The sequence below is a fragment of the Emydura macquarii genome, unplaced genomic scaffold (genome assembly GCF_026122565.2).
Source record: "Emydura macquarii macquarii isolate MOO-44397 ecotype Brisbane River unplaced genomic scaffold, CSIRO-AGI_Emac_v2 contig_1827, whole genome shotgun sequence".
NCBI lineage: Eukaryota > Metazoa > Chordata > Testudines > Chelidae > Emydura > Emydura macquarii.
In genome coordinates, this window is record NW_027131964.1 from 234993 (window position 1) to 252215 (window position 17223).

At 42.2% G+C, this 17223-nt stretch overlaps 1 protein-coding gene and 1 long non-coding RNA gene across 4 annotated transcripts in view; one reads left to right on the forward strand and one right to left on the reverse strand.

Annotated features, from left to right (window-relative positions):
- The window catches only part of CLPTM1L (CLPTM1 like), an 85334-nt gene extending 79165 nt beyond the window's left edge, over positions 1-6169 (reverse strand). Inside the window, exons 1-2 of one of the 2 annotated variants that reach the window (XM_067557412.1) lie at positions 5605-6165; positions 1715-1815 (exon numbers count right to left, since the gene is read on the reverse strand). In XM_067557412.1, the coding sequence (XP_067413513.1) occupies positions 1715-1815; positions 5605-5778 (275 nt within the window). In that variant the 5' untranslated portion in view covers positions 5779-6165. Of the gene's footprint in view, positions 1-1714; positions 1816-5604 lie in introns of both variants that reach the window. The other variant, XM_067557414.1, reaches the window with a different exon arrangement.
- On the forward strand, positions 3627-5606 carry LOC137159255 (uncharacterized). Of its 2 annotated transcripts, none has more exons than XR_010921604.1 (3): positions 3627-3765; positions 3860-4018; positions 5316-5606. It is a non-coding gene; the product is annotated as an uncharacterized lncRNA (long non-coding RNA). The 2 variants fall into 2 exon arrangements; XR_010921605.1 differs by lacking the exon at positions 5316-5606 and adding an exon at positions 4937-5223.
- Positions 6170-17223: the final 11054 nt, after the last annotated feature.

The window sequence follows — 17223 nt, forward strand, 5'->3', positions numbered from 1 at the left end:
TTACTACTGAAGTTGCATTGCTTAAAGCTGCACACAACACAACATGTGACAGCAAATTACAAACTAATTTGAGAATCCAAACAATTCAGTTTATTGTCAAGCTATTATATCTCATTTCGTCCGATTCCCCAAGAATGACTTTTAAATATGTTTCTAAATGTGTCATACAACGAAACTTTCAACTCAGAGTAATATCATCATCATGTGTTTAAATGTGCAAGAGCATATTCTTGCTCTATCTTGGATTACATAGCCACACCTGTATTTCTGTTAATTCTGACAGAGATTATCCCTGCACTGAACACTTCCATGGACCACAGAAGCAAATTACATCACAGTAAAGGAAATATTTACTATTCATCTGAGCTGAAATGTAATATGAAAAGAGGCATAGGCCTTCCAATTATTGGAGTTACAAGAAAAAATTTTGAAAATCTAGCAGAATCTAAGATAGATGATGCAAAAGTAAAATGGCAGTTTGTTTTCAATTATTTTTTAAAAGTGAAATAGGTTCTCTTCAAACTGATTGTTTGAAGTGGAATATTGACAGCTCTAAAAATTTAAATATAAAAAATTCATAATATTTAAAGTCATAAAAGTGTGGTTCTGCTCTGGAATAAAAAAAAGACATCTTCCTATTCCACTGATGTTCCCTCATAAGTATATAGAGTCTTAACTGCTTACGTCAGTGACAAAGAATTAGTTTATATTATTCTGTTAGCAATGTAGAACTAATACAAACATGGAAAAGTGAGTTGGTGATATGCAAGCCAAAAAACCCCCTGACTTCCAGATTCTAGGCAAAGCTTAAAGCACCAGCTGTTTCAAAGTCACCTGACATGTAAGTTAGGCAGATATGGTACAAAAGTTACTGAAGAACAAACCTGGAATTCCATATCAATTGTAGTCACTATTCAGAGCAGAGCTATACTTTAAGGCATCTTGATTAGCATTTGAAAATTACTTGTTTTAAATACTGGCAGCATGATCCAAACTAACCAAGTACCTTAAACATTTGGTATGTTATACACCACTGAATCTGCATAGTATAGTTAAAGGAACATTAAAGTTGGTAAAACTTGAAAATTGTGGTCCAGAGAAGGGGACTAGGATTCAAGATTCCCATACTGTAATAAAGTCAATAATCAATCAAACAGAATTACATGAAGCCCAACATTAGAACCAGAATGGATTACATTTCTTCCTAATAACTTTATTTTTCCATCACTGTTTTAGGCTCTCTATTTAACAAGTTCATTTTTAAATGAGTTGGAGATGTCCAGAGATTATAAAATATTAAGATATTAGAAAATGAAAAACTAGTACACAGTCAAAACAAGATGAACTTCAAACTGCCATTGATACAAGGTTATTCTAAGTACAGTAATCAAAAGTAAAGCAGCACTTCATTCTCAATCTTCTACTAAATTCACAATAAGGCCTGGCATTTTGACAGACTTAAAATTAAAACTTTTATTCACTATTATTTTCTTTTAAATAAATCCTGAATATCTATATGCTGTATATACTGCATTAGCTTTGATGGTGGAAAACCCACAAGACAGGCATACAGAAATGGCACCAATGCTTGAAAATGCTATGGTGCATGGTAGATCTACCTTAATTCACTGGCATTAACATGCATCACATATCTATTGTATAGGATCATTTTGTAGCAGCACTCAAGAGTTTTACAATAATAATAATACTTTACCTTTCAAATCTGGACTCAATATCAAAATCCTCCACATTCAAAATCAGATCTATATTATTCTCAGCGCCAATGTTTGATCGTGTGGTGGTGTATACACTTAACTGAAATAAAAAAGGACAATCAGTGCACGGACAAAACTGTTCGTTTCACACTAGCAAGAGCACTTTCCACTTCTCTAACAAAGCTGTCCTAAGTTCGCCCATATCAAGTGGCATATCCATCATCGCAGGTGATAGAGAGGAGAAGGGACAGGTTCCATGGAGAAAAATAAATAAAAAAATTCCAAACAAAAATACTTATGACTTGACCACCCCTGATCAAATAATACAATATCAACAGAATAATCGTGGGGAAGAGAGGCCAGAAACTGGAATACCTACCCTACAATGAAACATTTATTTACTAGCTTTTTGGAAGCTTTTTTTAATGTGACAAAAACAAATAGTCCCTAAATAGGGATCCTACTAGCAAGAAAAAACACTAAGATGGACCAATGCATAGGGCCTAGGAGCAGTCCTCTGGGACGATCAGAAAGATATCTTTCAATTTGGGGGAAGGGGCATTTCACATTCAATCAGGAGAATTATAGGCTGTGCACCACTTTCTGCAGCTATAGGTGAAACAGAGACCCTACCACAGCTAACAGTTACTCCATTAATCAAGCTTTAGAGGTCTGTGCTATGGATCTAGTGAGGCTCAGTGGTTCCATCAGATTTTTTCCCCCTAGTTTGCTTTTTAAACAAATTAGGAAACAACAAATCACATTTAAAGAAAACTAAGGTTGCAAAATTAAATGCTCTAAATTTAAAAAATGCCAGAATATTGCCTGTGCAGCCTTAATTTAGTACCCTTGTGCTTATGTATACATTATGATACAATCTTAAATCACATGCTACTTTTTCTACAGAATAAAACCTACCTCTAATATATTACTTTTCATTAGTATCTTTCAAAGATCTTTACAAAGGACATTAATACCATCATCCATTTTACTGATCGGGAAACTGAGGCACGGGGCGTGACTTGCTCAAGGTCACTCAGCAAGCCAATGGCAGAGTGAGGAATAGAACATGGTTTCCTGAGTACCAGTCCAGGGCTCTATCCACAAGGCCACACTGACTCCCCAGAATCCCTTCCTGAAGCTAGAGAAATTCAGACTAGTTGTAAATGTTTAATGGTGAGAATAACTAACCACTGGAACAATTTAGCAAAGCTCATCACAGAGTGTCCATCACTGACAATTTTTAAATCAAAATTGGATGTTTTTCTAAAAGCTATGCTCTGGGAATTATTTTGGGGAAGCTCTATGGCATGTATTATACACGTCAGACTAGGTAATCACAATGATCCCTTCTGGCCTTGGCATCTATAAATCTATTTGTTATAGAAGTTGAAAGATGCATAGACAATAAAGGATGGTCTCATGCTTGAGACAGTTGGATTCTATTCCTTCTTCTACTATAGAATTCCTATATAGTATAAGTCATTTAATAAAATTTAGCTACTAATTTTGCATCCCCTCATTTTTTGAGTGCCCAACTTGAATCATATAGTCACAGATTTACAGAAGTGCTGAGCACTCAATTGCAACTGAAATGATGCTTTGAGCATATAAAGTACAAAAAAAAGTTAATTACTCTGAAAAATCAAGCCCTGGGTGTCTCAAATGAGGAACTCCAAATAAGTTAATACAGGTGAACCCCAATTATCCAATCTAATTGGAACCAGGGCCAGATCAGACAACCAAAAACCTGGATAAACCAGAGAATGGGCGGCAGGAGCTCCAGCTTACTCACAGCTGACAGTGGAACCAATTTGCTAGGAACCAATCCTGTCCCATTAACTTTAATGCTAATGCTTTAATACTAATAAGATTTTGATATTGCAGTTTGGCTGCAGGCCGGTCTGCTGGGCTGCAACCAGAGAAGAAAGTACTGAGATGTGCCTCCAGTGATCGGTGTCGAATATGTCCCAAGTGCTTCCTTCTGAGACTGCAGCCCCATAAACTTGCCTGCACACAGAGACTGTACAGAAGATAAGGGGTTGCTGAGGTCAGAAATCTATGGGCAGGGCATTACTCGGAAAGGGGGCTGCAGCAAGAACGCTGGAGCTGTAAAGTACAGTATCTCCATTTGTGTCCTGCAGGGACACTGCAGCCAGGGAAAGAAGTGCTGGGATATGCTGAGCCCCAACCCTTGAAGAGAGCAGGAAGAGGTACCATGCACCTCCATGGACCCCCAGTGCCTGGTAAAAAGCCCCAGCATCCAGGCTGCACCTCTCACTCTGCTGGTGCCCTGCCCACAGGTAGGTTTGGAGACGAGGGGATAGTACATCTCAATACTTTCTTTCCTGGCGCAAACCTGCCTTCCACTTACCAGGAACCACAGATAAATAGCATTTTTTTGCTGCCAATCAAAGGGATTCCTAATAAGTGGACACTAGAATGTTCTGAAGCTAAATTCATTAATGAAAAGTTCCAGAGGGATAGCCGTATTAGTCTGTATACAGCACTTTAAGGACTAACAAATTTAATTTTAGCAGGCATATGTTTTCGTGAAGCTCAGCTCACTTCATCAGATGCAGAGGTAGAAATGAGAAACATAGGATCATCATATAAATATACAAGTGCATAGAGAACAATGGGGGAGATGGATGAAAGCCAGGTACTTGAGGTCTAATGACAGTCATTGAGGAGGTGAGAATGAGTGAGCAAAGCAATTTGAAGTGGGATCAGATTCATCAAATTCATTCATCTGATGAAGTGGGTTACAGCCCACGAAAGCTTATGCCTGCAGAAATTAAATGTGTTAGTCTTTAAAGTGCTACAGAACTCTCGTTTTAAAATTCATTAATGTTTGTGAAACACTCATGCTATAATCAGAGCACTACAGAAAAGCCCATGAGGACATTAATAATTCTGTATTCAGTGCAAGGTTTGACGTGTGTGATAATGAAGGCTTACAGCCACATTAAATATGGGACTGTGTACTGAATAACTAAGCCACTGAGTGCTGACCGTACAATCCACTGAATGACACAGAGTCCTAAGGAAAACACAGTGCATGATCGCATAATTAATGACTATCATGGGCAACCTTAATTCTGGCATTTACTAGCTTCTGAGTACTTGACTTCACAACTATAATGTTCTTTAAGTGTACAGGCTTTTAGTACATGTCTGTATAAGCACTTAGAGTACCTATTCTCTCTTTTCTCTCCTAGTCTTGGCAATACTTGAAAACCTTTGGGGAAAATAATAAAATACAGAATCATATGCACTTTTAATTTAGTGAAATTGTCCCTGTCTGGGCCACCTACTCCGTTTCTTTATTCACTTGTCTCTCCTTATTCCCACTCATTCTCTTCATTTCCATATTGTTTTATTCCTTAATTGCTGTCTTTCATAATCCTACTTTTCTTTGATTCGCAGAATCTCCTTTATTCTTAGATTCTTATATATTAATCTCATGGCTAAGCCACTCTCTCTTCCATGCTTCATTTGTCTTCTACTTGTTCTCCTTCTTCTCTGCTACATTATTTTGGTGCCCGCCAGTCTCATTTCTCTCTCCCAACCCCTTTGCTTGCATCCCTCCTCAACAAGAGCCCAAGGTTGGAAGCACAGAGACTAGACTGGAGCCAGCAAACAAAATCAAAGATACGCAGATGCACGCAAGACCTGACCCCGGTAACTGCGGCAGAGCTTGTGTCCGTTCAAGAAAACGGCGGCAGAGCCCTTAAGCTAGTCTCAGCCAACACGCTCACTCTGCTGGAGCCTGCAGACCGGCCCCACCGCTCCAGGCCCGCGCCAAGCCACCAGGACAAGAGAACCAGCTACGGCCTACGGAGCAGCGACACTGGGCGCAAGCGAGGGGCCGGGCGGCGTCTCTCACCTGCAGCTTGGGCCGGCGAGCCAAGTAGGGCCAGATACAGCCCGCCGCCTCCTCTTTGGCCGGGCCCGGGCAGGGCCGCGTACAGACGATCCCGTACATCACCCAGCACGTGTGCGCCACGTACACCGCGAACACCCCCACCACCAGGCTGGTGAACGAGCTGCGGCTCAGCATGGCCTCGCCGCCGCCGCCACCGTCCGCGCAACCGCCGCGGGGCCGGGTCACCCGGGCCGCTCCCGGCCACACAACGCCGCCGGCATCCTCCGGCACCGCCTAGCGCGCCGGCACAACACGGCCGCCTCCCCCCGCCGCGATTTCCGGAAGAGAGCGGAACTGACGTGTCTCTTGTCCCCCCGCCTCGCTCTGGGAACGGTGTCATGTGACTGGTTGGCGGGGGCAGGGGGGTTCCTGGTTCCTGCTGCCTGCATCCACTCCCGCCCCAACTGCTACGGCGCGTCCCGGCTTCCTGCTGTCCCGTCCCCTCGCTAAATTGGGCTTCCCGAAGTAGGGAAAACTCCCAGATGTGCTTGTTCCCGGATCACTGCCCTGCCCTGCGCCAGGCGTGTTTGGGGCTCCCCGTGCTGCGTGCCGCACAAGGGTGCGTGCATTCATTCAACACGTGCTTCCTGTCCCTGCGCCCGCTCCAACCGGTAGTACGAAATCAGCCGTTGCCAACACGTCACAGCACCCGTTGCTTTGCCTAGAGCGTCACGTCCTCAGACGCCTCACGCAATGGGCGCCGCTCACTTCCCCTCCAGTCACGTTTTCATGCCCGTTGCCTAGGTAAACCGGTACCGCTACCGGAGCCTGCCCAGCGCGCCCCACACATCCCCCGCCCGTCCGCCCGCCCCTGTAGCCACTAGCTTGCTTTGCATGTCCCACGGGGCGGGATCGGATTGGCTGTTTGGCGGCGGATCATGGGGCCCCGCGGCTTGGAACCCAGTTTATAGGCTCGTTTTGAAAACGGTCCTGCCTTGCGGCGGTTTCGGTTCCGGCGGCGGTTGTGCGGAGTGACCGAGTTGTGTGTGCTCGTGCTGCGGCTGCACGACCCACGACCCACTTGACACAGGACACGCTGCTGGTGTTGGCGTGGCTCATTGGATCGCTTATTTCACCCCCACCTCCTCTTCTGGCTTTTTGTAGATCGTATTCTAGAGGGCGCCTATCTCTCCCCCTTGATTGTGTAGGGAGCCTAGGCTCCTAACTCAGGCTTTGTGGATCACAGTGTTGTTCCCGTGATTTTCTAGGTGCCTAAAAGTTTGGCATTGCAATGCTGAATGCCACAATGTCTGTGCATCTGGGCCTGGGGTATACAGATACCCCAGATATGGTGGAGCAATCACTAGCTGATACTTTAAAATTGTATCAGAGTTCTCAGTTTTACAGAGTAATGATTTGTTATTTTCAAAATATTTTAAGAATAAAAAAACCCCAAATTATAGACTATAGTTTGGAAGGAACTCTAATTGTCTATGTATTTGTTTATAGACTCATACATGTAGGGTTAGAAGGGCCAGAGAGAAATCATTTGGTTCAACCCCCACATGCTGTGGCAGGACCAGGCATACTAAACCACACCTGACATGGGTTAGTCTAACCTTTTCTTAATGTCAAGTGATGAGAATTCCATAACCTCCCTTAATAACCTATTCCTGTACGTAACTATAGTTAGAAAGCTTTTTCTAATATCTAACCTAAATCTCCCTTGCTGCAGAATAAGCTTATTACTTTTTTGTGATGCTGGTAAACCATGTGCCAGCTCTGGCCCAGGCTATGGGCATTAGCTAAGAACTGACAAACTCATAGTTGGAAACCAAACCAGCTCACCTCTCTCTATTAGTTTTGTTCAAAATAGGTACTAGTTTTAGAAGAATGTATTTAGTGCTTCGACTATGAAATGCTGGTAAATTGCTGCATGTATTAATCTCACTTGTAATGTCTGTATTACATGCTATAAGGAAAGATGTAAATTTTGCTTTATAACTTTGAAAATATTTGCTCTTAACCTGTGAATCCAGGCATGGGAATCATTATCCCGCTCACCCATCCTGGAGAATTATCAAAAATTAAGTGGGCCACAATGATAACAGTTTTCAAGTACATAAAAGATTGCTACCAAGCAGTAGGGAGAAAAATTGTTCTCCTTAACCTCTGAGGATAGGCAAGAAACAATGGGCTTAAATTGCAGCAAGGACAGTTTAGGCTGGACGTTAAGAAAAACTTATAGGCAAGCATGAACTCAGGAAAATGTTCCTGCCAGGCTTGCTTCTTTACAGGCAGCAATGTCCTTAGCATATCGAGCATTGTCTGATCAAATCTCTCAGACTGAGCATTGCCTTGCAGGTGATACAGTATTGTTCAGATTTTGGCTATGCCATACAGTTTGCACAATTCAGATACTACCTCTGACACAAAATTCCTCCCTCATCTGAGTGCAACCATGCTGGACAACCATAGTACACAAACCAGTGTTTTATAAGCCATTATCCATACCATCCGGTTTTTAGTTGGAACAGGAAAATGAATCAGGTAAACATATCCATGAGAACTGATACATTGTCATACCCCTCTGAAGATTCCATACAGCCCTTGGCCCTCCATTAGGCGATCATGTTGGTTCAGGTCAATGGGGCTCAGGTGTGAGGAAACCCATCCTTTGATAGGGCACACACACCATTTGCACTGATGGATCCAAGATTGAATGTCTCTACCCATCATGAGCCAGTTTCTCCTTAACACCTCAAGAGTGCTCCTGTCTCTGAAATGTTCCCCTGTTATCATGCCCGGCCTCATAAATTTGCTGGCTTAGCACCATGGGCACCACTAACTGCCACACTTCTTCGCCATCTTGGGGATGGTATGGCACCTGGAACAGTACCCCACAGTATAATTTAAGTCTTTCCCCACTGTCTGATCAGCTTCTTCCACTATCAGATCAGCTTCTTAGACTAAGGGTATCTGACCCCAAATGCCCAATCTGGCATTATGTGGTTCATTGCTGCCACCGAGACCCATCCAATGTCACCATGTCATTGCAGAGTTTATATCTCCTCCCTCGAATATCCAGAGATTATTGTGCACTCCCTGAAAGGTACCAGATCTTGTTTTAGCCACAAGCAGGTCCACACAACAGCTGCAGGTATGACCAGGAAGTCCTTTTCCAGGTCTTCACTGCCTTCCAATTCCTTCTGAAGTGGCAGTCTAGACAGGGTGTCTACACTGATGTTCTGCCTTCCAGGTTTATTCTGCACTTCAAAAGTGAATTCAGTAAGTTGGGCCATCCACTGGCATTTGACTGCACCTAGGTTAGTCATTGCCAGGTGTTAGAGCAGATTGTAGTCTGAGAACACCATGAATTTAAAGTACACTAAATAGTCTTTAATTTTTCAGGGACAACCCACTTCAGCACCAGCAGCTCTAGTTTATGTCATTATTTTCTGACCTCCTTAGCCCTCCATTCACATATCTGATCACATGCTTGGCTCCCTCTTGCTTTTACCTGAATACTGCATGCAGGCTTTTGTCACCAGTTGTCATTATAACCGGCTAAAGTTCAGATATGCAAGCACAGGCGGTATCTTCGTTTGTCAAAAGCTCTCGGACAGGCGTCATGCAACACAAAGCCTAGGGCTTGGTCTTTTCCCTTCCTTTGAGCCAATTGACCTACTAGCTCAGGGGTGTCAAACTCACTGATGGTGGCGGGCCACATTTTCATAAACTGCACTTCAGCAGGACCATGCCCTAGGAGCAATACCCTCCGTCGAAAAATTTGGGGCGTCTTCCCCTTTTCGGCGGCTGCTGCCATCAAAATTCGCTGCGTTCAAAACTCGCTGGCAATGCCGGGCCACATTCCAATAATCCTTTTTTCCAGTGGGCCATGCCCTCCGCCAAGAAATCTTACTGCTGCCTCCTTTTCGGAGGCTGGGTTTGGCGGAGGAAGGTATTGCCGCTTTAAGACTCTCTTAAAGTGGCAATGCCATACGCAGAGAAATGTCTTCAAGTGGCACTTTCGGCGGCAGCACGACTCACTTAAACTGGCCAAATGCGGGCCGGATCAAAAAGGTTCATGGGCCGGATGCGGCCCACAGACCGTATGTTTGACACCCCTGCACTAGCTGATATGGGGTGCTGTAGTGTGTGCAAATTTTGGGATGAATCATGAAACCTAGTGCCTGCCGTACTTGCTTGGCATTCTTGGGGACCGGCCAATTTTCCAATGCCTTGGTCTTCTCATCTATCTGGCTCCAATCCTTCAAAATCACATGGTCCAGGAATTTGACTTTTTTGCATAGGAGGCAACACTTGTCCAGCTTCAGCTTCAATCCATGTTCCTTCAACTATGTGAAGACCAAGTCCAATTTTTCCATATGACTCTCAATCTTTGGAAAACACAATGACATTATCCAGGTATGCCAGCAAGATATCTAGGATATATTCTCCCAAAACCGCCTCCATTAGTCTCTAGCATGTAGTGGGCACATTGCACAAGTTAACTGGTATATGGGTCCATTCAAATAGCACAAAAGGAGTCATTACTGCCGTGCTTACCTGGTCTTTGTCTTCCACTGCATCCTAGAAGTAAAAGTGGGTAGGCATCCTTTAACATCACATCATTCAGTTTCCTGTAGTCATAGCAGAATTGCATCCCACCATCTTTTCTATTACAATCACTGCCAGCGGATGACCCAGGGCTGTGGATTCCTTACGGGTATATTGAGCCATTAGGTCCTGAATGTATCTTTTTACCTTGTAGAACACTTGCAGTGAGATCTTCTGGGTTCTCTGCTTTATTGGGACAGCATCTCCAGTGAGTATTCGGTGTGTCACTTGGTGGTGAAACCAAAGTCTCGCTCATCCCTGGAGAAGACCTCTTGCTATTTCTCTAGTGGTGTCTGTAAATGACCAGCCTCTGTAGTGGTTAACCCTTGGAGATCTATTTGGACTGGAGCTGGTAGCATTCTGCCCTATGTCACTTGCAAAGACATCAACTGTGCTTCCTTTTCCACCTTTGCCACCCTCAGTTCATCTCTGTCTTCCAGTGCCACTCTCCTTCAGGTCAGTCTATCTCTGCAACTCTGGTTATAGGACACAACTTTACGGTATTTGCACTTGAGTTTACAGCCTGACTCTCTTTCTTTGGGGGCATTAGCGAGTACATTTGGAATCAAGATTCCATTATGGAGACTGGCTCCAGGTCTCGGCTCTACAAATAGTCGGTACCCGGCAGTGTCCATCAATAATCTTCTTTAAGCAGTTATAACCACTTCCTGTCTTTCTGCCACCTTAACATAGCTGATTTGTTCAGTGGAACCTAGGAAATTGACCTGTTTCTCCACTTGGGCCAGTACCCACGTCAGTGCACCATCATTTTTAGGTTGCCCATGACAGTTCATCTCCTGCATTCTTTTTCCTACCAGTAGTAAATCTTTCAGCTTTCTTATAGTTTTCATCCTGAGAATTCCTGGTACCCTACTCCATTAGAGTCTTCTCTGGAGCGGTGTCTTTTACAATAAAGCTGTATTCTCTGGGATTATTCAGCCCATGCATCCTACACTGGCTTCAAGGCATTCCACTAACTACTGTTATCCGAACAAATTGGGTATTGTGCATGGTCTGCTCTCTCTCCTTCAAGTAATTTTTCAAGTATGATTCAGAAATGGTGGTGACTTCTGAGCCAATGTGTATCAAACTGCAGGTCCTCACCCCTGCTATGGTTATTTCCAGTGTCAACCAGTCCCTCAATGCTCAGCTGCAGAAATCACTGAACACACCAGCATCTATAAAATGGATAGAGAACTGGCTAGAGCATAGGGCTCAACGAGTAGTGATCAATGGCTCCATGTCTAGCTGGCAATCAGTCACAAGCGGAGTTCCCCAGGGGTCGGTCCTGGGGCCGGTTTTGTTCAACATCTTTATTAATGATCTGGAGGATGGGGTAGATTGCACCCTCAGCAAGTTTGTGGACAACACTAAGCTGGGGGGAGTGGTAGATACCCTGCAAGGTAGGGATAGGATACAGAGTGACCTAGACAAACTGGAGGATTGGGCCAGAAGAAATCTAATGAGGTTCAACAAAGATAAGTGCAGAGTCCTCCACTTAGGAAGGAAGAATCCCATGCACAGCTATAGACTGGGGACCGACGAGCTGGGCAGCAGCTCTGCAGAAAAGGACCTGGGGGTAACCGTGGATAAAAAGCTGGATACGAGTCAGCAGTGTATCTGTATTTCAATTTGTGCGGTGTTTCTGGGCGATAGCCCAGATAGGATGGCTGCAGCACTAACTGCTTGATGGCCCATTAAGGGAACTCAAAGGTACAATAAGCCCAAGGAAAGAACCCAGGGGCTATGAGTCACCAGGACTTACTCATGTGGACTCCATCTTATTTCTGTAAATTTCAACAAGAATTATGGCAAAGGCCAAGGGACATTAAAGGCAGCTGCACTACATCCATTTTGTCTTTAGTCTTCATCTATCTCTGGATTAACTCATCTACAACTGAAACTGTGAAACAAAGGACCTGAGACCCATCCAGGTACTGGATGTGCACCAGAGGGACTATACAAGCCTGCAAACTCCCCAACTTTAATGAAAACCTCATATATATGGACTTTCAAATCAGTTGTATGTTTGTGATGGCATTAATCATTTAACATTTCTCTTATGGTTTGTTTCTTTCCTTTTATAATAAACCTTTAGTTTTAATTATTAAAGGATTGGCTGGCAGTGTGGTATTTTGGGTACGATCCAAACATATTGATCTAGTAATGTGGCTGACCCTTTGGAGTCAGGAGAACCTTTTGGTAAAGAGCATAGAGTTTAAATAACTTCTCTCTGTACTGGACCTAATGGCTAATTGGGAACCAGAGACTGAAATGCAGTAAAGGAGGCTGTGTATATTTTGTTTTAGCTTCTTGATAACCAGTGTGGGGAATCAGAAGCAGTGTTTGTGGCTGGTTGCGAAGTCTGACTTCAGTGTCACCCACCAGTGCTGGGAGAATCTGCTCTCCTTTTGCAGCCTGCCCTGACCTTGGCATTTTCAGGTGACCTACCCTAGGCATGGACAGGTCACAGTAGGGTTCTTGACCAGACCTGGACAGTGCTAACAGAACCCAAACAGTAAACTAATGGTGTGGATCCTATGCACAGGATCAATGAACCCTGCACTGTGGGCATTGGGAACACTATAAACAAGTCTCTGGAACTCAAAGAAAAAATCACATCCTGTTCCTTCTCAGGACCTGGATTTGCTGTTGTGATACTGCTGATAAGACCTGCTCTAGTGGAGGCTACGTACCCTCAGGGTCTAGGTGGTTGGACCCTTCTCCTCAGCATTGACTCTCCTGTCAGGTTTGCATCCTCCCCACCCCCAGTCCAGCCTTCACAACCCTCGTCTTGCAGTGTTTTCTAGCATTGGGCCCACTCTGCCCAGGGTCTGCACCTCGCTCTTCCCAGCCACTCACTATGCTCAGCTCCAGTATTACTTGTGGAATGGCCATCCTGGTTCTGGCCCCTCAGCTCCCCACTATAGCTCTGCCTGGCTCACCCTCAGCATGGCTGATCTCTGCTGCTCTGCTTCCAGCTGAGCTCTGCCTCTCAGCTGTTGCACCCTCCTTGGCTCTGCCTTACTCTGCCCTGGCAGCTTCAGCTCACACAGAGGATGAGCACTGGGCTCTCAACTCCCTCATTGGTCTGCCTGCCCTGTCAACCTACCTGATTTAGAGTGCTGGCCTCTTCCCATTGGCCATGGTGACCTGTCAGTCTCAGGATCCTGACTCCTCTTCAGTCCTTCCCTTTTCTTCTGGTATTGGGAGAGAGCCAACCAAAAAAATCCACCAAGCTTCAGTGAGGGACCAACAACTTATTACCTTCACTTGTTAAATTTGTGCCTTATTACCAATTTGAATGCTTCCAGTTCTTGGATCTTGTTATGCTTTGTTTGTTAAAGAGTCCTCTATTATCCAAAATCTCTGTCATTTAGATACTTGTAAAGTGTGATCAAGTCACCTCTTAACCTTCTTTTGGATGAACTAAATAGAACTAAAACTTCTTTAGTCTTTCATTATAAGGCTTATCTTCCAGATCTTGAATCACTTTTTTCTGAACCCTTTCCAGTTTTTCAACATCCTTTTTGAAGTGTGGACACCAGAACTGGACACAATATTCTAGTAATGCTCATGCTAATCCTATATATATAGGTAATACCATCTTACTCCTACTTGATATGCTTCTTTTGCTTACAAAAATGATGTAAATTTCACCATCCCCTCCATGTTTCCATTGAGGATTTAAACCAATAAAGTCTTTTGATTTCTCTATAAGGATTAATTTTACAAATTACCTAACATTTATATCCATTCTTATTGTTGTGACCATTGGTGTTAATCAAAAACTTAAAGCAAAAGAAAACCAAACACTTTGTTGTGTGTTTTTTTGTTTTAATTTGGCTTCACACTGAAAATTCAATTTACAGCAAAACAGTCACAAGGAAAATGTCCCACTGAGCAAAATGAGCAGTGATTCCATAGTGCACATTAAAACTCATTAGGTATCATTCATAAATACTGACATCAATTCTCTTCTAATAAATCAGCATATCGCTCAAAGCATGGTTTAAACTTACGTAATTACATTGCTGGTTGGCTCAGTTCAGTTTATAGCACTTCATAGTCAACATCAAAGAAGACAATTTCAATTCACTTGACAATTAACAGGAAGAAATATTTGCTCAAGTTGAGGTATTTCCTTTACAAAATTACTTACTGAACATCACTGGTATTAGGAGGTACTATTAGACCTAGACTGTTTAAAAACTTGAGAAAATATACAAAAAAAATCCAGTTTTTAAAATATGTTTCCAATGCGTTTTAATAAAAACTACAGAATCATTTTTTAGCACTGAAACTATCCTTCATTTGGAAAAGGGTTAACATCTGGCCAAAGTACCTCCACCATCCGAATAATAGATTTGATTACTTTCCTTTCCTTTCCTTTTTTTTTTTTTTTTTTTAAATCACGAAATATAATTCAATTAAATTCAAAGATACATATGTACATACACCATAGAAACCTGCTAATAGGGACATCTACAGTAGAAAAAACTTTACTATTAGGATGCGTTTAACTATAAACTGTTTTATGTATTATATTCAAGAGATACAACAAAAACTTGTTGCCAGAGTGTGTCTTTATTTAAACAGAGGGTTTGATCCAGCAGCATTGAAGTTTGAGTTTTATGCCATTGACTTCAACTGAAAGTGCCACAAGCCCCTAATTACATATTAAGTGGCTTCTTACAAAACTGGCTTCCCTCAGTAAGAACATAGGAACTGCCATATTGGCACAGGTCATTGTTCAAATTAGAATTATTCTTTTTATGGCAGTAGTCTATATTGGAAGCAGGAGTAGCAAAAAGAAAAATAGATTTGGAAGACTAACAGTTTTCTTTTCCAATTTAATTCCTCTGTTTAAAAAACTAAAAATGCAGTATGTCATAATACATAACTCTATCTTGATATTAGTTTAATGGTAATTCAAGAGATTTTAAAACATTACTTATCTTTTTCTGAGATATTTGCAACTTGTTTGACCACTCAACTTTTATTCTTCCAAAAAAAAAAAAAAAAAAAAAACCCAACCAAAAAAAAAAAGATACACCCAGTATCAACGATCAAATTAGAAGTGTTTCTTAGGGTATGTCTTCACTGAAGGTGGTAAATTCACTGCTGTCAGATTGATCTATCCGGATCGATTGAGCGGTCAGTGAAGATCCGCTCAATTGATCTGGAAGTCAACTTGTTAAAACCACCCCCTCAAGTGAATAGTATATAATACAAAGTTAGTAGATAACTTTGGTCCTCAGAACATAAAACTCTTCTACTTCAAAAAGATTACTATATTGTTAATTGTAATTTTCTAACATTTACTGATTTACATGGGGTTCTTAATACCCCTAAAAAGTTATTACAGAAAGCAGTAAAATTATAATGGAAACAAATCACTAGACAAATTACTACGCAGACAAGCAGCTAAGCTTTTTGTCTACCTAAATATATACAGTTGCCAATGAGACTCAAGTGTAACTACTTCTTTAAGGAATTCTGTTCTACTTTCTTTTTTTTTTGTAAAACAATTTCAGTTTTTGATTATTTAAAAACTGATTTTCTGGTTAGGAAAGTATAGTCACAACACTGACTTGCTTAAAACTCCTCTCCAAAATATTAGAAATATCTAGTTTAGAATAAAAGACAAGATATGACAAAAATATATACTTAGAACATACAAGATCTTTACAGTTTATTTCTTCAACATTTGAAATACAAAATTATTTTCATGCTAGTGACAAAAAACATGTATTTGTGATTTCTTATATACACTCAGACTTAGAAATGTCCTAGAAGTCAGATGAAATCCATTTTCGGTACCATGGTAACATGAAAAGTGTTACAGCTTCACCTTTCTCCAGCATCTGCGAGAACAAACTGTTTACCATACTGTCAAACTCTTAGAATAATGGGCACTCACCATATAAGGTGACAATGTAAAAAGAATGTCAGTAACTATTATAAAACATACACAATCCAGATTTTGTAGGTCATGCATTTTTCTAAAAGTTCTCAACTTTAAATCATACAAAACCTCTACATATATGCAAGCTACATGCAAACTGTAGACTTGGAGTGATTTCAGGTGCTTGATAAGTGGGTTTTAGTCCCTTTCCTTCAGAAAAAACAACTTCTTAACTGATCCCTTCTTTTTGTTATTTTGTTTGCTCCTTGTGCTATATTTTTCTTCGAAAATTATGTATCAGAATAACACATCATGTTTTCTATCTATAGAGGATGGCAGCAACCTAACGGCCTCCAGTCACAATCTGAAAACTTACTATAGAGGAACCGACCATATGTCTTTGACATGGTCTGCAAAGGACAATCATTCTAACATTTGGTATCTTGTCCTGCATAGAAACCAGGTGTTTCTCACAGGCTCTTGTCACTCACTCACTCACTCCACTGAACAGATATGCAAGGCTTGAATTGGAGCGGAAGGGGGAAAAGTAGTGGCATTCTATATTAAGGCATAGACACAATTAGCCATGTGCCAATGACCCTACCTCACGGAGTCCTGTGATGGCATCCAAGTCTCAGCTTTCATTTTAAAGTTTCAAGCCCTCACGGTTGTGAAGAAAAGCTTGTAAACATGACCTGAGTCTAATGGTTGAAATGATGTCTCTGCCTGAGGCTGCAGACAGCCTCCAATAAAAGGATGAACAGTGCCAACAAGATCTAGGGAAAAAGAAGTCTGGGCCCCTCATTAGCATCATAGCAGAATAGGTTCCTACTTCTCTGGGATCAGGCCAGGCTGCTCAATGGGGAGGCACAGATGTTGTGCTGGGCTCTGTGGGATTGGTTCTTTTTTAGGAGCGCTCAGAAATCCAATCAAGCCACCCTCTGTTTTTTTGGCTCTAAAAGTCAAGATTGGAGTGGAGAAAAGTGCTAGTACTCTAAAATGCCACCCGTTCCTGGCATCCAAATGGAATGTCGCTTGCAGTAGATTGTGCAAAACTTTAATATGATTGTCCCTCTCCTATCTTACATTCTTTCACCAGCAGTGAAATAGCT